At 43.6% G+C, this 25043-nt stretch overlaps 2 protein-coding genes across 4 annotated transcripts in view; both read right to left on the bottom strand.

The window, feature by feature from the left end:
* Positions 1–18339, bottom strand: part of corin (corin, serine peptidase) — a 38988-nt gene extending 20649 nt beyond the window's left edge. The window contains exons 1-7 of one of the 2 annotated variants that reach the window (XM_033984068.2): positions 18269–18339; positions 10244–10394; positions 9477–9764; positions 6047–6158; positions 5123–5221; positions 2464–2726; positions 985–1098 (exon numbers count right to left, since the gene is read on the bottom strand). In XM_033984068.2, the coding sequence (XP_033839959.2) occupies positions 985–1098; positions 2464–2726; positions 5123–5221; positions 6047–6158; positions 9477–9764; positions 10244–10394; positions 18269–18304 (1063 nt within the window). In that variant the 5' untranslated portion in view covers positions 18305–18339. The remainder of the gene's footprint in view (positions 1–984; positions 1099–2463; positions 2727–5122; positions 5222–6046; positions 6159–9476; positions 9765–10243; positions 10395–18268) is intronic. The other variant, XM_055229191.1, reaches the window with a different exon arrangement.
* Positions 18340–19745: 1406 nt separating this feature from the next.
* nfxl1 (nuclear transcription factor, X-box binding-like 1) overlaps positions 19746–25043 on the bottom strand; it is a 35019-nt gene continuing 29721 nt past the window's right edge. For both annotated transcript variants that reach the window (XM_033983621.2, XM_055229196.1), the window contains exons 22-25: positions 22038–22142; positions 21199–21279; positions 20786–20839; positions 19746–20481 (exon numbers count right to left, since the gene is read on the bottom strand). In XM_033983621.2, the coding sequence (XP_033839512.1) occupies positions 20296–20481; positions 20786–20839; positions 21199–21279; positions 22038–22142 (426 nt within the window). In that variant the 3' untranslated portion in view covers positions 19746–20295. The remainder of the gene's footprint in view (positions 20482–20785; positions 20840–21198; positions 21280–22037; positions 22143–25043) is intronic.

Raw genomic sequence — 25043 nt, 5'->3', positions numbered from 1 at the left:
ACTAAACCGGAACTAAACCAGGACTAAACCAGGACTAAAACAGGACAAAAACAGGACTAAACCAGGACTAAACCAGGACTAAACCAGAACTAAACCAGGACGGAACCAGGACTAAACCAGGACTAAACCAGGACTGAAACAGGACTAAAACAGGACTAAGCTAGAACTAAACCAGGACTAAACCAGAACTAAACCAGGACTAAACCAGGACTAAACCAGAACTAAACCAGGACTAAACCAGGACGGAACCAGGACGGAACCAGGACTAAACCAGGACTAAACCAGAACTAAACCTGGACTAAACCAGGACTAAACCAGGACTAAACCAGGACTGAAACAGGACTAAAACAGTACTAAGATAGAACTAAACCAGGACTAAACCAGGACTAAAACAGGACGGAACCAGGACAAAACCAGGTCTAAACCAGGACTAAACCAGGACGGAACCAGGACTAAACCAGGACTAGAGCAGGTCTTGAACAGAACTAGACCAGGACTAGACCAGAATTAGAGCAGGACTAGACTAGGACTAGAACAGGATTAGAGCAGGTTTAGACTAGGACTAGACTGGGGCTAGACCGAAACTAGAACAGAACTAGACCAGCAGAACTAAACCAGGACTAGACCAGGACAAAACCAGTTCTAGAACAGAACATACGTTTGGTTAAATTGCACCGATTAAAATTATTTCTATATAAAGTATAAAGTCTGTATTGTTTTAATTTAGTTTCTTATAAGATATTAATTTATTTTATTTGTCCCTTCAAGAAAAACATGTTTTGTTACAGACGTGCAGCCGATCAGCAGAAACAAACATCTTTATATGAAAAAAACGTCCCAAACCGTGCACATTATCAATCTCATGACTGACGGTTAAACCACTTTGAGGGAGGGACTTTCTGTAAAACACCTCGATCTGATTGGATGAAATGAGACATTGCACCTGCCAATCACAGTCGTTGTTGTTGTAGTACCAGGACTCACCACAGGCCGCCTCGTCGCTCCAGTCGTCACAGTCGTTAAATCCGTTACAGACCAGTTTCTGAGGGACGCAGATCCCGCTGGAGCACAGGAAGTGGTCCTTACCGCCGCACACCGCTGTCAGCCAATCAGAGATGAGCGGGGAGATAATCGACCAATTAGGGAAGAGCAGAGAGAGAGGTGAACACAGTTATTAACTTTAACGGCACTTTCTATAACATTCCAGACTAAGAAATAACATCCCCACGGAGACAAGTATAAATGAAATAAATATATGTATTATTTGAATTGTTAGTGACTTTGGTAGTTTATTTTTTTTAAATTAAAATTTAAAATAGAACCAGACACCAGAGAAAAAGTATTATTAGCTAATGAGGAGCAGTTTTAATGTAAACACCATAGACTGTATATATAAATGGACATAGCTAACCCACTAGCCGCCACGTTCCAAACAGGAAGTGATCATAGGCGCGCTTCTGGTTCTGGCTCCAATTCACTTTTTAATGAAAAACCTGCTGCTGTCAGACTCGTCATTTTGGTCTTAAATGTTCGTATTAACCCTCTACATGATCCTGGGGTTTTTATTTCACAATTTTGTCTGTAAATCAAGATATAAACATTAATAACAGACAAATCAGGCGCCTTCTTTCCCTTAGGTCACTCCCGCTAGCGTTAGCAACAGGTTTGACTGACAGCGTTGCTAAGCTAAACGCAACGATGCAGGCGGGAAGAGGTGTTAACTTCAACAGCCTCACTCCTGATTGGCTCTTTGGTTGCTATGATACTCGTGGTCGGAATTCCAAGTATGGAACTCAGCTCTAAATTCGCCGCTATAACTGTTAGCCTCGATTAGCTTCAGTCCACTTCTTTATACTGTCTACGGTAAGCACGCAGGTGTAATAAACTTGAGACTCGACAGCAGAAATGTATAGAATGAGGAATGAGTCCGGAGATGATTTATGTACTTAAAACCTGCATGGAACATTTACCTATGACGCAACAATCATGCGAAATTTCAAATCAAGTATTTTGTGAGACTCAGGGGGAGCGGACTTACTGGAATTACTATGGACTAATGAAACAACTGTGAATGAAGCCGAACACAGTACATACGGTTTATGTGACGTAAACATTTAAACAAATAAAGTGGGACGGAAACACCTAAGCTCCGCCCACAACCATGTAATAGAAGAGGAGCGTGAGGAGGGTGAGGTACAGTATAAGGAACAGTATGATTGGGCTAACAAGTATCCACACTTCAAACTCCGCTCCTACAGCCAGGTTTTTGCAATCGGGGCAGTTCTGAGTGATGTCACCAACTACCAAGGCCACTACAGCCAGGATACACTTGGATTTAGGCATTTTTGAAGCGAGAAAGCGGCAAATTCACCCAGTTTGTGTAAAAAAACCCACTAGGAACAGTAGATGATGCTATTCCAAAACAATTTTAACAGTTTAGTAGCGAACGTAGTAAATACTTACACGCTTTACCTTTGATATTTCGCGGCGAGTAGCAGACGGGGCCGGCGGACGGTGACGACGGAGGTAGCAGTGATGAAGAGGAGGGCGGAGGAGGGGTAGAGGAGGAGGGAGGAGAAGAGGAGGGGGAGGAGGAAGAGGAAGAGGAGGAGCTGAACTGGGAGCAGCGGAGGAAGTCGGGCCAGGAGGCGTTGAACATGTGGAGAACAGGCTCGCAGCCGAGACGAGCCGCCTCGCAGAACGATTCGCACGGAAGGACCAGACGCCTGACGACAAAAAACAACAAAAAAACGACAAAAACACATCACAAACTGCGCTAAATAAAACGTTTTCCTGATAAAAACTGTCAACAAACTGTCAGAATGTGTTTATTTTCAACGGTTTTCCTCATCTACCTTATGCATTCCGAGCATCATAAGTATTTCAGAGGCCAGAGCGAGCAAAGACAGCATTCTAACAGCGCACTTCCTGATTCTCAGACAGTATAATGCTTCATATTTAGGTGTAGAGATCACACAGCAGACTAAACTAAAATTCCATGGAAAAAAAACGTACAGGAACTTAAAGTGAAATTGTTTTTTTTAAGGTGCACCTGACAAAACTTTACACTCTGCACATTTATTTTCAGTATTTTTAGTCTTAACTGCTACTGCGCCAGTAGGGGGCAGCCTCATAGCGCTGTCAATGTACTAAAATTTAAAACTTTATTTCGGTACGAAGACTAAGACTCAGTGCTTAATACTGATTCCAACACAACAATGACAATCAAAAACACTTTATTTAGATGACAATGTGATTTTCAACATATATCTGTGTATCTTTTAGTATCGATACCTGCTCAAATGAGTATCTAATTTCCAGACCAGACCGGAACTAGACTAGGACTAGACCGGGACTAGACCAGGACTAGAGCAGGATTAGACGAGGACTAAATGAGGACTAGAAAAGAACTAAACCACAACTAGACCAGAACATATGTTTGGTAAAATTACACCAATTAAACTTTTTTTAGTATCAGTACCTGCTCAAATGAGTATCTAATTTCCCTACTAGTTTTTTTTGTGTTTTTTTTTTCAAATTTGCAAAGATATAAAAAAAAAAAATGTCTGTAAATGCCTAACTCCTAATAAACTGACATTTTAAGACAGTCATACATTTAAATTTACCTTGTCACGGGCTGCATAAAATGACATGGCGGGCCGCATTTTGCCCCCGGGCCTTGAGTTTGACACATGTGCTCTAGCTACACCAGGACATTAAAGATGCAACAGTATTTGATAATTAAAAATATCGAATTGTTTGATATAGTTGCCATGATTTGATCCGTGTGCTCCAAAAAGACTGAAGGATAAACTATTTGAACAGAGGTTTATGTTTCAGTCTTTTTGTTTTCCGTTATTAAACATGAGAATGACTAACACTGACTGGACTTTTGAAAGCTCTGAAAACACTTTTGGTTTTACGTTCATCACATTCGCTCGTAAAACACAGAACACTTGAGATATACATGATGTTTTATTCTGAAGAGTTTTACTGAGGAAATAGTCCAGTGAGACGTTTCTATGTTTTATCACAGAGTTTGAGGTTTCAGAAAGAAGCTGGTCAAGTGCGGCGTGTAAGAGAAGAGGAGCTGAGGGAGGAGCTGAGGGAGGAGCTGAGGGAGGAGCTGAGGGAGGAGCTGAGGGAGAAGCTGAGGGAGGAGCTGAGGGAGAAGCTGAGGAGCTGAGGGAGAAGCTGAGGGAGGGGCTGAGGGAGAAGCTGGTCAAGTGCGGCGTGTAAGAGAAGAGGAGCTGAGGGAGGAGCTGAGGGAGGAGCTGAGGAGCTAAGGGAGAAGCTAAGGGAGGAGCTGAGGGAGGAGCTGAGGGGCTGAGGGAGGAGCTGAGGAGATAAGGGAGGAGCTGAGGAGCTGAGAGAGGAGCTGAGGAGCTAAGGGAGGAGCTGAGGGAGGGGCTGAGGGAGGAGCTGAGGGAGAAGCTGAGGGAGGAGAAGCTGAGGGAGAAGCTGAGGAGCTGAGAGAGAGCTGAGGGAGGAGCTGAGAGAGAGCTGAGGGAGGAGCTGAGGGAGAAGCTGAGGGAGGAGCTGAGGGAGAAGTTGAGGGAGAAGCTGAGGGAGAAGCTGAGGGAGGAGCTGAGGAGCTGAGGGAGGAGCTGAGGAGCTGAGGGAGGAGCTGTATAAAAATTCTGAGGTGTAAGTGTTTCTATTTTTCTCATTAGCAGAAAAAAATAACATGAGATTTATATTTATTTTTTGTACATCTCAAAAAGTATTGAAACTGAATCAATATCGTGACCCATGTATCGAGACACGTATCGAAACATGACAAAACCCAACAGTATCGAGCGTTTAGGGAGACATCCTCACAGTCGACGGAGTAGAAGAAGCAGGGAGAAGGAGGGTCTAAGGACAGGGGGCGCTCTGCTCTGGGACAGTTCTCCATCATTCACTTGTTTGTCTGTTTCTGTTTCATTGTTGATTTTCTAACTTTTTTGTTTTTTTGTTGGTTAAATTAACTCTCATGTTCAGCCCTAAGAGGCGACTGCTGCTGTGGTTTTGCGTTTTACAGAAATAAACTGAACTGAACTGAAGTTGCATAATAAAGACGTTACATGTAAACGCTTTGTAATCCGCCCGGCGACAGCAGCTGATTGGTGGACGTCCTCACCTGTGGTCCTCATGGTGGAAACACTGGGGCAGAGCCAGAGAGCAGCCGAACAGCATGATGTGTCTGTAGCACGAGAGCCGGCTCAGGTAACTGAAGAACCTGAAGAAGAAACACACGAGATCACGCTGAATATTCAACTTAAATACAAACGGTTTATTTTTGTGGAGCTGTTTCCTCACAGAGCTTCAGAAAAACGTAGATTAAACCAACAGAAAGTTAGAAAATAAAACAATAAACAAATAATCGGCCAAAAAACGAGAACCCGACTGACTGACAAACTGAGAAACTGGTGAACGAACTGGTAAAGAACTTTAAAGCCACAGTACGTACCTTTTTATCCAAACAACACTCTAAAATAAACGCAATTTTGGTTGTGTTTATTGCACTGAAAAAAAACATGTGTCCTGGGCTCGCATCTCCACAAACCTGACTCTTCTCAGGTTTGGCTTGCTCGTTTCCATGGAAATGCTGTTGTTCCTTTGGCTATAATAGTCCACAGTATGACATAAAACCTATCGCCATGGAGAATGTTCCGTAGTATGGTTTTAACTTTGTGTTTCCGCTGAATTTGTGTAACTTTTCTGATAAAGATTATGCCGCGTACTTGTCTCCATGGAGATGTTTTTTTGAATAAGAATGTCCCAAAGTATGGCGTTAAGGTCTGTCTCCATAAGGACAACCAAGCAATGCCCAGAAAAATCAAGATACAGGTCAGATCTGTGGAGAGGCGAGTCCGTTCGTAGTAGCGATGCGTGTTTTTCAAGGTATTTTTGAGCAATAAAAACATCCATAATAGTGCTAAATGCAGAAGTTTAATGCCATACTGTGGAATATTCAAGACAAATCGATACAATCTTCATGGGAAAAAAAAGCAAAAGTTACACAGTGCAGCTTTAATAAATATAAAAACACGCATGACCTGACCTGAGCAGCATGTCCACCTCGGAGCTCTTGACGACGTTGAGCGGAGACGTCAGCCATGTTTGATTGTACGGCAACATGTGACACTGCGGCTCCGAGATCAGCTGACAGCTCTCTGCCAATCACAGAGCAGGAAAACAAGTCACATGACCCAGAGGTATATAGGAAATGTGACTACGTCTGGGTGATTCTGTTTGATTTATACCAACGTTTTGGCTCCTAAACTTAACCTAAACCTGTCAACTGAGATCGTTTGGTCCAAAACATGTGGGCGTGGCTTGTTAAGAACTTATTTCCATGACAACAAGCTTCAATGTTCCTTCATGTTTTATAGTAGTTCAGTTAGGATTAGGATTTTTACGGGAAATTTATTTTGCAAAATCCAAGAGCAAGAACAGACATTTTATCTTCAAAGGTAAGTTATAATGTTGTATTCTCACATGTCACCACTAGAGGCGTCTGTGTTACTTCTGTCTAACAGTGTGTCAGATTTGACCTGGTGAAGAAGAAGAGAACAGGCTTCACATCTGCCCCCTGCTGGTCAAACAAAGACACTGCACACTATAAATCACTGTCAATCACTCTCGCTCCGTCTGCTCTTTTCATTTAACTCGAGACACACGTTTGTCATTTTGTTTATGTTTTTGGTGGAAAAAAAAAAAAGAAAAAAAAAAGTCTTGTCCCAAAGCCAACGTCCAATCAGACGCGAGGACAGACAGACACTCGTTTGCATTCAGCAGAGACGCCTGAGGACACTGGAGGACAAGTTTATGGATTCAACAGCAAGAAAGAGACGAGGGAGGGAGAGGAGAGGAGGGAGGGATGGAGGGAAGGAGAGGAGGGAGAGACAGAGGGAAGAAGGGACAGAGGGAGAGGAAAGAGGGAGGGATGGGGGACAGAGGGAGGGACAGATGAAGAGGAGGGAGGGATTGACAGAAGAGGGGAGAGATGGAGAGGAGGGGAGGGATAGAGGGAGGGAGGGACAGATGGAGAGGAGGGAGTGACAGAGGGAAGGAGGGACAGAGGGAGAGGAAGGAGAGGAGGGAGGGATGGGGACAGAGGGAGGGACAGATGGAGAGGAGGGAGGGATTGACAGAAGAGGGGAGAGATGGAGAGGAGGGGAGGGAGGGATAGAGGGAGGGAGGGACAGATGGAGAGGAGGGAGGGACAGAGGGAGGGATGGAGAGGGATGGAAAGGAGGGAGGGACAGAGGGAAGGATGGAGGGAGGGACAGATGGAGATGAGGGAGGGAGATGAGGGAGGGAGGGAGGGAGATGAGGGAGGGAGGGAGGGAGGGAGGGAGGGACAGAGGGAGGTAGAGTTGGAGGGAGGGACAGATGGAGGGACAGAGTGAGGGACAGATGGAGGGATGGAGAGGGAACATGAGAAGGGAGAGAAGAGAAGGAGAGAGACTGGAAAGAGGGAGTGAGAGAGGAGAAAGAGGGGAGGAAGGAGGGATGAGAAATATAGGAAGCAGAGGGAAGGAGACAGAGAGAGAGGGAGGAGAGAAGGGGGTAGGAAAGAGAGAATTAAATAATGTCGGTGATTGAGAAAGGGGGAGAGAGAGGGAGAGATAGAGAGGGGGATAGATGTAAATGTAGAGGAAGGGGGAGAGGAGAAGGTGAGACAGACAGGGGAATAAAATGAAAGGAGGGATAAAAAAGTGAGGGAGAGGGGAAGGGAAATGGGAGACAGAGGGAAAGGAGGGAGAAGAGAGAGAGAGGAGGAGAACAAATAGAGTGAAAGAGAGAGAGAGCCGGGCAGGGGAGCCAGAAACAGGAGAGAAGGAGAGAGCAGGAGAAGAGAGGAAGAGATTTTCACCTCTCCCTCTTTATTTAACTTACCCTTCTATCTATCTATCTATCTATCTATCTATCTATCCATCTATCCATCCATCCATAGATAGATAGATAGATAGATAGATAGATAGAGATGGAGAGGTGAAAAAGAAAGTAAAGTTAAAGAGGAGACAGAAAAAGAAGAGAAAGGGGAAGAGAAAGAAGGGATGGAGAGGAAAGTAACAGGAGGAGAACAAATAGAGAGAAAGAGAGAGCGGAGATGGGAGGAGAGAGGGATGGAATGAAGGGAATGAGACGAGACGAGATGAGAGAGGGATGAAAAGTAGAGGGGCCGAGAGAGACGGAGAGATGAGATGAGAGAGGGATGAAGGATAAAATGGAGAAAGAGAGAGAGAATATGAAATGAGATTAGAGGAGAGAGAGATGAAGGGTACAGGGGGAGGGAAAGAGAGAAAAAGAGAGTGAATTCATTAGAGAATCTGCTCAGGACACTCCTCCATTTGTCCAAAGTGTCCTCTCCATAAAACGCTGAGTCAGATCAACTTTTAGCTCGTTCTGTCCCCGAACGTCGCCGTTTATCACCGGAAAAAAAGAAAAGAAAGAAAAAAAACATTTACATTTACAAACCAAACCCATCACTCGTTCATCACAGAGGGCGATAATCAAACAAGCGCGGCAGTAATGTGCTTAATGTGCTTTGGAATTGGAGTTTAGTTGAGCACAATTGAGACTTTGTAGCTCATCAACGTTTTCCGCTAACAGGAGGCACTGCTCTGTCTGAAGATTTGTAACTCAAGTTTGCTTTGTTTTAACACAATCTGACCAGAAAGAGCTGACTTACTTGGAATTACAACAGGTGAGCTGATTTTGTGCCGCTAAACTGGTCTCTCACACGAACGTTACAGTCGCATGCTAGCTAGCGTTAGCCGACAGTTTTTCCCGTTAGCCGCTCTCACCGTTTTGTTGAAAAATAAACTCCTAAACAGAACCATAAACGCTCGGATTGATCACAGGCTCCTGAAAATGTGCCGTTTACTAATGTGCGCATTGTGTCGCTATGGAAACTGCTGAATATTCCGCCATAGACGTCCATGTAGACCCCGGGGATGTCACTGCAAAGTATCGACGTAGAAATTTTGAAGTAAAAGGTCTCGTTCATGTTCAAGAACTAGATGACTATGAGTAGACATCTTGTTTTGTTTAAAGCTGCGCGAAGTAACTCTTTCTTTCTGCTGTTTCCATGGAGATTTGCCGGCTTTGCTTTGCCTGAAATGTTCCGCAGTACAACATTAAACTTGTCTGCCTTGCATTTATTCATTTATCTTTCTTACATTTATCTAAGCAGTTTTTCTTTTCAAAACTGTTCATACTCGCCGACCTGATCTGTAAACGTCACTGGCTTGTCGTCATGGAGATGGATGAGTTTAATGCCATACTGTGGGACAATCCAGGCAAAGCAACGTCTCCACGGCAACAAGCATGTTATGGACACTCCAATTAGAAAGTACAGAAGAGAGGTAGTGAATATAATGTATAATATGTACTGTCCCTGTCAAATTAATAAATAAAAATGGGTAAAAGGATTCATCCCTCTCCCCAGACACCTCCTCCTCTTTAGTTTTTTTTGTACAAACCATTTTCTGAAGCCGGTGCAGACGTGGTGTAGTAGCTCAGTGAAGATATTGTGCTGAGTGATGTCACTGTGGTCAGCCAATCAGGAGGCGGCTCTGTGGGAGGGGGCGTGGTCTCGGGTGTGTCGGGTCCAATCACAGCAGCTGAAGTAGCGGCGCTCGTTGTTGATTGGGTGATGAGGGTTTGGTTAGTGGCGAAGGGGGCGGGGTTTGTTGTCGTGACGTCATCTTCGGTTAAAGGCTTCGCCGACGGAAGAGGACTCGAGGTCAAAAGACCACTGCCCAACATCCCTGAAAAAACAGGACCGAACCAGGACTGAAGCAGGACTGAACCAGGACTAAACCAGGACTAAACCAGGACTGAACCAGGACTGAACCAGGACTGAACCAGGACTGAACCAGGACTAAACCAGGACTGAACCAGGACTGAACCAGGACTGAACCAGGACTGAACCAGGACTGAACCAGGACTAAACCAGGACCGAACCAGGACTAAACCAGGTCTGAACCTGGACTAAACTAGGACTAAACCAGGACTACAGCAGGACTAAACCAGGATTAAACCAGGACTAAAGCAGGACTAAACACAGACTATATGAAGACTAAACCAGGATCAAACCAGGACAAAAACAAACTCTGACCCAGGACTGAACCAGGACCGAACAAGACTAAATCAAGACTAAATGAGCAATAGAAGCAAGAAATTAAGAATAAACAAGGACTAAACCAGATCTAAACCCGATCTAAAGTCGGTCTAAAGTGGGCCTCACCTGTCAGGGCCAGAGCCAGCAGCAGCACAGCGGTCAGCAGACTCAGAGCGGGGACCAGGATGTAGAGCAGGCGCCGCAGCTGATTGGCCGAGCCCAGTTTGTGTGGACACGCCCCCTCGCGGCCCATGCCCCGCCCACTTCCGGCACGCGTCTAAGAAACAAGATGGAGGAAAAGTTAGACTACCCCAGTAACTTCAATGTAAACAACTTCACATTTAAGCCTCATTTTCAGAACGTTGCTCTTCTTCCACAGAATAAATGACAGGAATCTACAAATACTGTGTTTTTTTTTCTATCCAGTTTGTTTTTGTTTTCACAGAATTGGGTCGTTCTGCTTAACCCAAACGCTGGGTCAACAGGTTGGGTCATCGCTGGATCAAACTGTTCACGGCAGCCCTTAGTAATTCTAGCCTGAATCAACACTTGATTTGAAATTTCGCAGGATTGTTGCGTCACAGGCAAATGTTCTGTGTGGGTTTTAACTTCATAAATCATCGCTGGACTCATTCTATGCATTTCTACCGTCAAGTCTCAAGTTTATTACACCTGCGTGCTTACGGTAGACTGTATAAAGAATTGGACTGAAGCTCATCGAGGCTAGCAGTTATAGCGGCGAAATTGGAGCCGAGTTCTATATTTGGAATTCCAACCACGAGTATCATAGCAACCAAAGAGCCAATCAGGAGTGAAGCTATTGAAGGTAACCGCTCCACTGATTTAGCTTAGCAACGCTGTCAATCAAACCTGTTGCTAACGCTCGCGGGAGTGACCTCGGGGAAAGAAGGCGCCTGATTTGTCTGTTATTAATGTTCATATCTTGATTCACGGACAAAATAGTGACATAAAAGTACCAGGATCATGTAGAATCATTGAATCGGAGCCAGAGTCGATGCAGCCAGAAGTGCGCCCATGATCACGTCCTGTTTGAAACACGGCGGCTAGCAGGTTAGCATGTTTTATGGTGCGACTACGATCATATATGGCTCATGGTTTTCTTCCATTTATCACTGTTATAAAAGGAACAGTTATAATTTTGACAACAGCATTTGCACATTGTGTTTATGAAATACACTTCATTTAATCAAGGTGACTTATTGTTTTCCTTAATGGGTAAAGTGCACTTTGGTACGTCCATAATAATGACAAATATTATACTGTTATTATAAACCCTGTGCAGTTTTTATATTTGAGTAAGTTCCTCATTGTACACTGTGTTCTGTCTGCGTCTGATTATAAAGAATTTATTGTTCTGGGAGTCAGGAAGTGAGCTGTTAGCATGCTAGTTGCTTGTTAGCTTTACCGTGACGTCAAAACTCCGCTCTGGTCTCTGAAAATCATGAAAGTGCTTATAAACTCATCATGGTGAACAGTTAGGATGTTCTGAACGCATAAAGTGTGTGAGGAGTAACTTTGGACCACTGTAAACTGTTTAAAGTGAACTAGTTGTGTTTTTTTGTGATTTTAAGACGGAAAAATGACGAGGTAGGCCACAGTCACTGCATTTAAACAGTTTACAGTTCCAGACTTTATTTAACCTGTCGCTGACCCCGTGTGGCCGGAGGAAGAATTTAATTAGATTTTAGATTTAATAATAGTCGTTCTGAAAAGGGGGCGGAGGGAGCGAGGGAGGGGGTAGGAAGTGTGGAGGGAGCGAGTGAGCGAGGGAGCATGGAGGGAGCGAGGGAGTGTGGTGGAAGCGTGTAGGGAACGAGGGAGTGGGGAGGGAGCGTGGGTGGAGCGTGGAGGGAGCATGGAGAGAGCAAGGGAGCAAGGGAGTGTGAAGGGGGTGTATAGGGAGCGAGGGAGCAAGGGAGTGTGTAGGGAGCGAGGAGGGAGCATGTAGAAAGCGTGCAGGGAGCGTGTAGGGAGTAAGGAGGGAGTGAGGGCGCGTGAAGGGAGGGTGTAGGGAGCAAGGGAGCATGGAGGGATCGAGGGAGTGAGGAGGGAGCATGGAGGGAGTGAGGGAGCATAGAGGGAGAAGGGAAGCATGGAGGAGGCAAGGCAGCGAGGGAGCGTGGAAGGAGCGTGAAGGGGCGTAGAGGGAGCACGGGAGCGTGTAGGGAGCAAGGGAGTGTGTCGGGAGCGAGGAAGGAGCGTGTAGAAAGCGTGCAGGGAGCATGCAGGGAGTGTGTAGGGAGCGTGTAGGGAGTAAGGAGGGAGTGAGGGAGCGTGAAGGGAGGCTGGAGGGAGCAAGGGAGCATGGAGGGATCGAGGGAGTGAGGAGGGAGCATGGTGGGAGTGAGGGAGCATGGAGGACACATGGCAGCGAGGGAGCATGGAGGACACATGGCAGCGAGGGAGCATGGAGGGAGTGTGGAGGGAGCGTGGAGAGAGCGTGGAGGGAGCGTGGAGGGAGCGTGGAGGGAGCGTGGAGGGAGCGTGGAGGGAGCGTGGAGGGAGCAGATAGGGAGTAGATAGGGAGCAGATAGGGAGCGAGGGAGCAAGGAAGGATCGTGGAGCGAGATTGTAGGGAGCGAAGAGGAACCAAGGGAGCGTAGAAGGAGTGTGGAGGGAGCGTAGAGGGAGCAAGGGAGCCGGTAGGGAGCGAGAAGGGAGATTGTAGGGAGCGAAGAGGAACCAAGGGAGCATAGAGGGAGCGTGTAGGAAGCGTGTAGGGAGCTCAGAGGGCAGAGGAGGGGTCTTGTTGTCGTCTGGAGTTTTTCCGTGGAGATATTTTAGTCGTGAGTGAAACCTGACGCTGCAGCTTTAAATAAACTCTATAACTCAAACAGGAAGATGCATGTGCGGCGATAAAACACAAAATATACTACTACTGTTACTACTGACACTAACTGGTACTACTACTACTACAACTACTACTACTACTCCTACTACTACCACTAATAATAATATTGCTGCTGCTATATTTCACTGAGAACATTCTTCACTGTTTCCCACCTATTTCTATTAAAGCTGCACTACGTAACTCTTCTGGTGGAGGCTCGGTCACCCGGTTACCGTATATTTTTGCTGAGCCTGTACTATTCCACCGTATAAACAGATATATTTTCCGTGTACTCAGCCACAGATGTTACTGAATACCGGGTCCGCTGGAGTCACCTGCCCCGATGCTCAGTGGAGTTACATCATTTTTAAAACATTTTCTGGAACATTTCAGGCAGAACGACGTCGTCATGGAGAAATAAAGGCTTTTTTTAGTGAAGACATGTGCTTGTGTCGCTCTGTAGTTATAATCGATGACAAATCCTACAAGTATCACCGATAAAGAAAATAAAACTGGAGAACGATGTAAATACGTCAAAGTGGGCGTGTCCAGGTGGAGGTGAAAACGCGGGTTGATTGGCAAAATGGCGTCTTGAAAATAATCGATTAAAGACTGTTCAAACTTGGAGTACTACTGTCACATTTATACTGACGAGTACTACTGTCACATTAATACAGAGTACTACTGTCACATTTATACTGACGAGTACTACTGTCACATTTATACTGACGAGTACTACTGTCACATTAATATGGAGTACTACTGTCACATTAATACAGAGTACTACTGTCACATTTATACTGACGAGTACTACTGTCACATTTATACTGACGAGTACTACTGTCACATTAATATGGAGTACTACTGTCACATTAATACAGAGTACTACTGTCACATTTATACTGACGAGTACTACTGTCACATTAATATGGAGGAGTACTACTGTCACATTTATACTGACGAGTACTACTGTCACATTTATACTGACGAGTACTACTGTCACATTAATATGGAGTACTACTGTCACATTAATACAGAGTACTACTGTCACATTTATACTGACGAGTACTACTGCTACATTAATACGGAGGAGTACTACTGTCACATTAATATGGAGGAGTACTACTATCACATTAATACGGAGGAGTACTACTGTCACATTTATACGGAGGAGTACTACTGTCACATTAATATGGAGGAGTACTACTGTCACATTTATACTGACGAGTACTACTGTCACATTTATACTGACGAGTACTACTGTCACATTAATATGGAGTACTACTGTCTCATTTATACGGAGTACTACTGTCACAAAAATACACCTTCAAACTAATTCTTATGTAGTATCAAAACAGCCTGACAATCAACACCAAAATACTAATAATACTCATTTTGTTGTAGTTTTTCGGACTGTATTTGACTAAAGACTGTGCTGCTAAAAAGGGGCGTGGCCAAAGCGCTGTGTATCTGACCCAAACTGCACTCACAAGACTACACCAGCAGGGGGAGCTCATGCTAAAACTACTATTAATGCAGGAACTAAGTACTAGGAAACAAAGTACTTAAGTATAGACAGATTAAACTTGTGAATTGTGAGTTTTATCTGACTTTTTACATATAAAAACAAAAAAAAAAAGCCAAATCTTCAGCTACCTCAGTCATATGAACAGTAATGGATGAAGTACTCAGTTGTGTTACTTAAGTAAAGTAACTTTAGTCAGGATGTTTCCACGAACATGGTAAAAATAAAATAAAATAAAATAAAATCCTATGAAAAGTACTTATTAATTTATGATTTAACTTATTAATGTTCATACCTTGAGTTACGGACAGTTACTCAAATAAATAACTGATGGATGGATTTAGTATTGATGGATTTAGTATTGATTATTAACTGAGTATTGAGTTTTCTGACAGCGTCCGTTTGGTCTAATGGGTCGTTCTCAACAACACGTGAAAATCAAAGACGCCCCGTCCGCTCCACGGTTTAGTTTCACAAAAGTTTTAGGTTTTTACGGCTTTGTTTTTCTCTTTGGAATCTATTCAAAACATTTAACGATTTGAAGTGTCACTAAACACTAAAGACACCACCGTGAACAGGACTGAACCAGACTGAACTCAACCAGGACTAAACCAGGACTAAAACAGGATAAAACCAGGACCTGACCAGAGCCAAACCAGGACTAAACCAGGTCTAGGCTCATGGACTGGGTTTTGCTTGGACTTGGTCAGAACTGAAGGAGAAAAAACATCTGGACGTGTTTAACCTGTCACTGCTCAGAACCTCCACAGTCCAAAACCAGGTCTAAGTCCAGGTCTAAACCAGGTCTAAACCAGGTCTAAACCAGGTCTAAACCAGGTCTAAACCAGGTCTATGTCTAGGTCTAAACCAGGTCTAAATCAGGTCTAAACCAGGTCTAAACCAGGTCTAAACCAGGTCTAAACCAAGTCTATGTCTAGGTCTAAACCAGGTCTAAATCAGGTCTAAATCAGGTCTAAATCAGGTCTAAACCAGGTCTAAACCAGGTCTAAACCAGGTCTATGTCTAGGTCTAAACCAGGTCTAATCCAGGTCTAAACCAGGTCTATGTCCAGGTCTAAACCAGGTCTAAAACAGGTCTATGTCCAGGTCTAAACCAGGTCTATGTCCAGGTCTAAACCAGGTCTATGTCTAGGTCTAAACCAGGTCTAATCCAGGTCTAAACCAGGTCTAAGACAGGTCTATGTCCAGGTCTAAACCAGGTCTAATCCAGGTCTAAATCAGGTCTAAACCAGGTCTATGTCCAGGTCTAAACCAGGTCTAAACCAGGTCTATGTCTAGGTCTAAATCAGGTCTAATCCAGGTCTAAACCAGGTCTAAGACAGGTCTATGTCCAGGTCTAAACCAGGTCTAATCCAGGTCTAAATCAGGTCTAAACCAGGTCTATGTCCAGGTCTAAACCAGGTCTAAGTCCAGGTCTAAACCAGGTCTAAACTGGGTCTATGTCCAGGTCTAAACCAGGTCTAATCCAGGTCTAAATCAGGTCTAAACCAGGTCTATGTCCAGGTCTAAACCAGGTCTAAGTCCAGGTCTAAACCAGGTCTAAACCAGGTCTATGTCCAGGTCTAAACCAGGTCTAATCCAGGTCTAAACCAGGTCTAAACCAGGTCTATGTCCAGGTCTAAACCAGGTCTAAGTCCAGGTCTAAACCAGGTCTAAACCAGGTCTATGTCCAGGTCTAAACCAGGTCTAATCCAGGTCTAAATCAGGTCTAAACCAGGTCTATGTCCAGGTCTAAACCAGGTCTAAATCCAGGTCTAAACCAGGTCTAAACTGGGTCTATGTCCAGGTCTAAACCAGGACTCACCGGGGATCAAACATGATCTATTCCAGCTAAAACAGGACTGAACCTGGTCCAAACGTGAACTGAATCAAGACTGAACCAGGACTAAACGGGGACTAAATGAGGTCTTACAAAGCCCGAAATAAACCGTGTCTAAACCAGGACTAAACAAGGTCTAAACCAGGACTAAACAAGGTCTAATTTTAGCTTTGAAACAAGATCTTAATATGAGCAGAAAACACAACAGACAATGAAACAAGAAAAACACTGTCCAACAATCACTGTCTGTGCAGGACTAAACAAGGACTAAACCAGGACTAAACCAGGACTAAACCAGGACTAAACCAGGTCTAAACCAGGACTAAACCAGGACTAAACCAGGTCTAAACCAGGACTAAACCGGGTCTAGACCAGGACTAAACCAGGACTAAACCAGGACTAAACCAGGTCTAAACCAGGACTAAACCAGGTCTAGACCAGGAATAAACCAGGTCTAAACCAGGACTAAACCAGGACTAAACCCGGACTAAACCAGGACTGAACCAAGAGTAAACCAGGACTAAACTAGGACTAAAAAGGACTAAACCAGGACTGAACCAGGACTGGACCAGGACTAAACCGGGTCTAAACCGGGACTAAACCAGGACTAAACCAGGACTAAACCAGATCTAAACTAGGACTAAATTAGGTCCAAACCAGGACCAAATCAAACCAAGAAAAAATCTCGGTTTAACCCAGAACTAAACCGACTGACTACAGCAGAGAAAACACCTCAGAAGTGTTGAAGTACTAAACCTAGACTAAACCAGGACTAACCTGGGACTAAACCAGGACTAACCTGGGACTAAACCATGACCCAGGCCCATGGGACATTTACTGGACTCTGTGCTACAACTTCCAAAACAATTTCAGGACAAAATGTTCAAACTAGACCAGAAACTACATTTTAAAACAAAAATGAAAGAAAAATGAGTCGTAGGTAATTTAAAGAGTCTAAACATGAGCAGGTCTGTGACTCCAGGAGAACAGACACAGAACACACCTAAAACTACTCATTTAAAACAAAAAACTTAAATAAATATACACAAAACAAAGACTTTGGGGGACATTTTGCAGCGTATTGTGAGGGACAGACGGGACAATGAGGACTGTGAATCTAAACGAGCTTTGGTAGAATATTACAGTAACTGCCCCAAAACTCCCACAGCATTTCTGGTATAAAAAGTGCAATAGCTGGATCTGCATTATTTTGTTTTGCATAATTTTTGCTTGAAATAATTAAAGTGACGAGACCAGGATCAAATAAGAACGTGTTGGACTAAACCAGGTCTTTTACTAAAGTAGATCTAACGCAGAAATGATAGACATTTGAGTGTTTTTTGTGTTTTAAATGTAAAAAAAAAAAAAAAAAAAAAAAAAAAAAGCTACTGCCCTTAAAGATATAGTACACTTTTAAAATTGTGTTTTGGTCATTAAAAAGTATATCAGATTAAAATACTTTTTTTTTTTTTTTTTTTTGTAGGAAACAGAAGATCAGTGCCTGCAGTTTGTTCTGTATTCTTTTTCTTTCTTTCTTTTTTTCAGATTAAAATACTTTGACAGAATCTTGAAAGACTTCTCAAAAAATGTATATCATCTACAAAAATTAAGATTACATTTGATTTTTTAAAAATTTTATTTTTAATTCATATTATTTATTTTTATTTTTTCAGATTAAAATAAGTTGACAGAATCTCGAAAGCCTTCTCCAAAAATGTATAACCTCTACAAAAATTAAGATTACATTTGATCTTTGTTTTTTTTTTAAATCATAAATAAAATAAAAAAAAAAAAAAAGTGATTTCAACTTATTTTTACCCCCAGCGTGTCCTAAAAGTCGCTGCACTTGTCTCTCTCTCTCTGCGGTCACTCTCTGATTCACGTTCTCTTTTGGCGTAATAAAATAGTCCCTTTTGCGTGAGCGGCGGAGTCTTACCTCGCTGAAGGTGTGCTGGGCTCGCGCGCTGGACATGAGCTGCTGCAGCGCGAGACCCTCCTCTGTGTGAGCGCGAGACCCTCCTCTGAGCGCGCCTCGTGAGCCGCTCCAGAGAGGCTCGAGGACACACGCACGACACGCCCCCTCCAGCTGACGTCACAGCGCGCAGGGAGAGAGAGAGAGCAGGGGAGAGAGGAGAGAGGGAAGAGAGAGAGCAGAGGAGAGATAGAGAACAGGGGAGAGAGAGGAGAGAGAGAGCAGGGGAGAGAGGGAAGAGAGAGAGAGCAGAGGAGAGAGAGACAACAGGGGAGAGAGAGAGGAGAGTGAGAGGGAAGAGAGAGAGCAGAGGAGAGAGAGAGAACAGGGGAGAGAGAGAGGAGAGAGAGAAAAGGGGAGAGAGGAGAGTGGGAAGAGAGAGAGCAGAGGAGAGAGAGCAGGGGAGAGAGAGGAGAGAGAGAGCAGGGGAGAGAGGGAAGAGAGAGAGCAGAGGAGAGAGAGAGGAGAGAGAGAGCAGGGGAGAGAGAGAGGAGAGAGAGAGCAGGGGAGAGAGAGAGCAGAGGAGAGAGGGGGAAGAAAGAGGATAGAGAGCAGAGGAGAGAGAAGGGGGAGTAAGAGAGGGAAGAGAGAGAAAGCAGGGGAGAGAGAAGAGAGAGAGGGAAGAAAGAGGAGGGAGAGCAAGAGGGAAGAAAGAGAGGAAAGAGAGCAGAGAGGGAAGGAGGAGGAGAGAAAGGAGAAAGAGGGGGGAGTAAGAGGGAAGGAAAAAGGAGAGAGAGCAGAGGAGAGAGAGAGGAGAGGTGGGAGTAAGAGAGGGAAGAAAGACAGGAGAGGAGAGCAGAGGAGAGAGAGAGAGAGGAGTAGGGAGGGAGGGTAAGAGAGGGAAGAAAGGGAAAAGAGAGCAGGGAGAGAGGAGAGGGGGGTAAGAGAGGGAAGACAGGAGAGAAAAGAAAGGGATTGAGAGAAACAAATAAAGGGGGTAAAGAGTACTCAACTTTGTTACTTAAAAAAAAAAGTAAAAGTACAGATACTGGAGCAAAAAAATACTCAAAAGTGAAAGTATCACATAAAAAATAATCTTGTTTAGAAGTACAGATACTGCTCTCAAATGTAGTAAAGTAAAAGTAAAACATATCCACTTTAAAATGTATTTAAATAAAGTACATACACGTAAAATTTTCCTTAAGTACAGTACTTTTTTAAGATTTTAATGCTTTTAATCAGTGGTGGAACGTAAAAAAATAAAAGTAGTAAAGTTGCGCTATGTAACTTTTCTGGCGTGTTTCTGAGTGTGTCTGTGTTGGGGAGTATTCAACAGTAACTGACAAGCAGGAGACAGGCCCAGGGCTTAGTAACAGCTCAGATCTGCGGAGAGGCGTCCAAACTGACAATAAAAAACAAACAAAAAAACAGCAGCTTTTAGTGAAATGAGTTTATTTATGTGTTTACGTTTCATTTCAAACTTCATTTCCAGTTGCACCGATTCACACTGAGTAGCTAACATACTGTTTCTTTCAAATTAGCATCTCAAAAAAAAAAAACAGGTGGATTTTTAGTGTAAGGAGCTACAGCAGCACATACGTTAAAGCCCTACTGTGGAACATTCCAGGCGAACTAATCACATCTCCATGGAAACAAGCAAGTCAGGTCCACAGTAAAGATGCAGTTTTATCAGTCGTATATTTCACCTAAAAAAAACAAAAACACCTGTAATTAAACACAGGCTTTTATTTTAGTTCAATGTTTAGTTTATGTATTGGATGAAATGTTACGTAGTGGGGCTTTAATTCTGTGATTCAAAAATAGTTTCAACTTCACATTTTTGAGAACAATACGTAAAACACTCAAAATATTCAGATTGTGTAAATAGAGGCTAAACATTTAAACTAAGATTAAGGTTAAGTTTGTATTAATCTTTTACACATTTTGGTTCAAAGTAATTTTCACGTTTAAGTTTCCAGGCAAAATTTTAACCAAAGACAGTTTCTGATTGGTCGATTCCTCGCCTTCTGCGTTCTGATTGGCTGCTGTCCTCAGGCGGTCGTCAGGTAAAAGTAGGCGGCGGCCAGTAGAGCTCCTCCCACTGACAGCAGAACCAATGAGAGCCCTCGTCTGGCCCACAAGCCCCGCCCCTCGTCCCCGGACTCCTCCCCCTTTCTCTTGCGCTTGTTTCGCCGACCGGCCCCTTTAAGGCGGCGCTCGAAGGCTTCCAGCTCCTCCTACAAAATAAAATACACAAGACATTTGAGTGCAACTCCTACAAAATAAAGTTCACAGGTGATTTTAGTCAGACGTCTACAAAATAAAATCACACGTGACACCACATTGTCAAATCTCCTACAAAATAAAAGTACACAAGACGTTTACATGCAACTCCTACAAAATAAAATAAAATTATAGATATCAAAATTAACATATGGTATCAAAACACAAATTAGATATTAAGAACAGGAAAAATAAAATCAATTTTGCTCATTAAACCAAACAAAAACATTTTAATCAAGGAAATGTGAAAAAGCCGACCTGCTGTTTGCGAAGCTCCTCCTCCTGAGCCGCTTTAAGCTCCGCCTCCTTCACCTGCGCAGAGGAAGTAAACGTCATTATTTCCCCAGAACTTTATATAAATATGTAATAGAACTAAAAAAGGTCACTGGTTAATTTATTGAAAATGGTATGACCCCAGAAATAGTTTTATTTAAGTCCAGGCGAGTCCAGGAGAGTCTAGATGAGTCCAGAGGAGTATAAAGGAATCCAGTTAAATCCAGGTAAGTCCAGGTAAGCCTAAATGAGTCCAGGTGAGTCCAGGTGAGTCCAGGTGAGTCCAAGTGAGTCCAGATGAGTCCAAGTGAGTCCAAGTGAGTCTAGGTAAGTCAAGGTGAGTCCAGAGGAGTATAAATGAGCCTAAATGAGTCCAGATGAGTCCAGGCGAGTCTTACCTGTGTGACCTTCCTCTGTTGTTCTTTACAGGTGTCGTCACACTGCAGTTGGCTCTGAGTCGACAGGTGACACTGCACCTCCTGGAAAAAAAACAGAACAATTAACTTCAGCACTACCCAAAACATTTTAAAAATACATTTGATGACATTAAACACTTGTAATGTGCTTTACACGGCTGATTGTGTCATTATTTATTCACTCTAAACTTGGACGTTACAGCGGTCGATAAACGGTCACATTTTTATATAAACACTGAATCAAGTAAAAAAACTACTTAAAGTGTGTTTTATAAGTTTCACTTTCGTTTTTGACGCTCTGACTCTCCCCTCCCTTTGCTCCTCACGCTGAATCGCTCCCACTTCAGAAACGACTGCACATCGCGTCGGGTTTGTGAAGTCGTTGTGAACCATTTTGTATCACGTTTTTGCAGATCTATGGAAAATCATCACGTGGAAGCAGGAGTGACATAGGCCTGTGGGCGGAGCTTTGGACAGGATCGTACAGCTAAAACGCAAGGAGGGTTCGAATAGGGCCTGAGAGAGATCGCTAAATGACTCAAACATGCATGGGTGACATATAAAACCTCTAGACATGTTTTTGATGAGGGAACTACACTATAACATGGGAAAAAGCTCAAAAAAGTCGATTTTTCTGATACTCCCTCTTTAGTAACGCTGTCGTCTTTGGTATAAAGTGTTTTTTGGCCGATGTTTTAGCCTCCGTATCCAGATAACGACCATAACTAGTCATCATTAACCGGATTACCCGTTTCTGACCTACTACATACATGAAACATCGAGCCAAAAGAGCCGACAGTATAAGTTGGCGTTTGTCGTACCTTCTTGATCCTCCTGCAGGGGCAGCGCAGTTTGACCTTGTGCACACACTGAGCTCCACAGTCTCCAGGATGACACAGCAGTCTGCAGCGATGGCCACAACTCAACTGCACAAAGCACAATCGTTTATTAGTTTAAGACGCATTTATGGGCACTCAAGGTACGTACAAGATGATAAACAAACTTATAAATCAGCAACGAGATCAATCCTAAAGGTAAAAGCAGCAAAAAAAGGATCACACAAAGCTCGTTTTGAGATCTGATTTTGACCTGGTTTAGTCCTGGTTTAGTCTAAGTTTGATCTAGTCCCTGGTCTAGTCCCTCTTCAAGTCCTTGCCTGTTTAATAGTCTATGGTCTTGCCTTGGTTTTGATCAGGTTTAATTACAATTTAATTCAATTCATTTCCAATTCATTTAATTTTTGTAACGCCCAAAATCACAACAACAGTTGTCTCGAAGGGCGTTCATGTTTTGGTTGATGGGGGAAACTGGAGTACCCGGAGGAAACCCATCCAGACACGAGGAGAAACATGAAAAACTCCACACAGAAAGGCCTGGGCGACCCGGGGATCGAAACAAACCCTCTGCTGTGAGGCCTACTTCAGTCCCTGCTTTAGTCTCTGCTTCAGTCCCTAGTTCAGTCCCCGGTTCAGTCCCTGGTCTAGTCCCTGGTCTAGTCCCTGGTCTAGTCCCTGCTTTAGTCCCTCCTTTAGTCTCTGCTTCAGTCCCTAGTTCAGTCCCCGGTTCAGTCCCTGGTCTAGTCCCTGCTTCAGTCCCTACTTCAGTCCCTACTTCAGTCCCTACTTCAGTCCCTACTTCAGTCCCTCCTTTAGTCTCTGCTTCAGTCCTCGGTTCAGTCCCCGGTCTAGTCCCTGCTTCAGTCCCTGCTTTAGTCCCTCCTTTAGTCTCTGCTTCAGTCCCTACTTCAGTCCTTACTTCAGTCCCTCCTTTAGTCTCTGCTTCAGTCCCCGGTTCAGTCCCTGGTCTAGTCCTGGTTTCAAATGGCACATGGACAGTGTAACAGAGAGGGCTCAGTCTAATCCCTCGTCAGATCTCATTTTAGTCCCTGGTCTAGTCCCTGCTTCAGTCTCTGCTTCAGTCCCTGTCCTTGCCTCCTGTCTAGTCCCTGGTCTAAAACTCAGATTTAGCCCAGGTTTAGTCCAGTTCCTGGTCTCGCCCCTGGTTTAGCCCTAGTCTACTCCTTGGTTCTAGTTTCAGATGGTTTCAGAAGTGGAACAGAGATGCCTGAGTCTGGTCTAGTCCCTGGCGTGGTCTTTGATCTTCCTGGTCTTGGTCTAGTTCCTGGTCTACTCCTTGGTTTAGTTTAGTTTTGTTTATTAACTCTCTTCCAAACAAACTCCCTGATCCACCGAAATCGCACAGATCCAAAAAGATCCTCGGCCTTTGCTCAGTCGCCTTTTCATTTCAAACCATCAGAGAATCAGCTCCAGACTCTGAAACTGTAAGTAGATTTGAATAATTTTACTAGAAATGTGAAAAAGTTCATTTTAGATCAGTCTAGTTCATCTGTAATGTTCTGTCTTCACTGTAAAAACCTGCACATGAGTGATTTTTTGAACGTGTTTGGACTGTAGGAAACAAACTGTACTGGACATGGCCACATTTTATTGTATTTTCCGGTGAACGCTAATGATGAACTGTTATTTTTATTATGTAATTGTAATAAAATGTGTGTTTTAATGTGTGTTCACTGCTCAGGGGCGGCACACGGAAACAAACAGGAGATAAATCTGCTACAAATCATCTTTTATTTTGTGAGATTAATGAATTTGTGCACGCTCCCTGACAAATAAAGAATAAAATGAAGTCTGTTCGGGTCAAGAGAGGAATGGAGAGGGCTCAGTCTGGTCCCTGGTCTAGTCCCTGGTTTTTAGACCCCAGTTTAGTCCTGGTTTAGTCCAGGTCTAGTCCTGGTTTCAGATGGTACTGGACAGTGTAACAGAGAGCCCTCAGTCTGGGACATTCCTGTGTGTTTGTTGTTTTAGCTGCAGCTCTCAGAACTCCGAGTGCTCAAGTGCACAGCGGACGATTACGCTGCTTATTGATCATTCGTCTCATTTTTTTTTTATTGAATTTTGTCTTTTTAAACCTAATAAATCAATATCTGAACAAAAAACAATAGATTTTTTAACTGTTTCCATTTAAACTGAAATGTAACGGGCCCCTCTCTGGTATAAATTAATAAGAAAAGCGTCCAGTTTGGGGCCCCGGGACAACAGACCCCTTTGCCCCGTCCTCCGTCCACTCCGCCACCTGCTCGTCTCCATGGCGATGTCATTGCTAAAGCCTAAAACGTCCAAAAGGTCAGATCCGTGGAGAGGTGACCCCGCTTTTACACTAAAAATCTGTGTTTTTCAAGGTATTCTTTAGCAATGAAATGTAAATGTGGGACATTTCAGGCACAGCTGTAACATCTCCATGGAGACGAGCAGAGAAGCTACACAGCGCGCACAAAATACGCTCACAAATAGAGCCAAATATGTCGTCAAGTACTTGTTCTGACAGGAGCGCAGGACAGTTTAGCTCCTGAGTACGTCCTGGGACACGTCTCAGTCACCTCTTTATCAAAGTCACACCTCCCATCATGCACCGGGGCAGAGGGAGACGCCCAAATAAGGAAGCACCACATGACTCCACGATACGCTATATCTACACTCACTTCAGAGGGGCTCACACATGATCAGGAAAAAGTATTTTAATTAACAACGTCGAAGCAAAACAGGTATATAAGTTAAAAAATAAAGAAATAAAATAATAAAACAATATTATGTGTAAATTATTATTATGTGTTTGTTTTTATACGTGGCCCTTAACCTCCTGAGACCTGGTGTCCTCATCTGTGGACAACACATTTTGGGTTGTTTAGGCCACAGTGCAAATTTTTAGAAGAACAGCAACAAGAACATGGTCAATTTTGAATATTTCTAAGTGTTTAGAATATTTATTTATTTTTATTTTTTATTTTTATTTATTTGTTTTATATTTTA

Source organism: Periophthalmus magnuspinnatus, chromosome 18, assembly GCF_009829125.3.
Source record: "Periophthalmus magnuspinnatus isolate fPerMag1 chromosome 18, fPerMag1.2.pri, whole genome shotgun sequence".
Taxonomy (NCBI): domain Eukaryota; kingdom Metazoa; phylum Chordata; class Actinopteri; order Gobiiformes; family Gobiidae; genus Periophthalmus; species Periophthalmus magnuspinnatus.
This window is presented reverse-complemented; position numbering and strand designations above follow the sequence as displayed.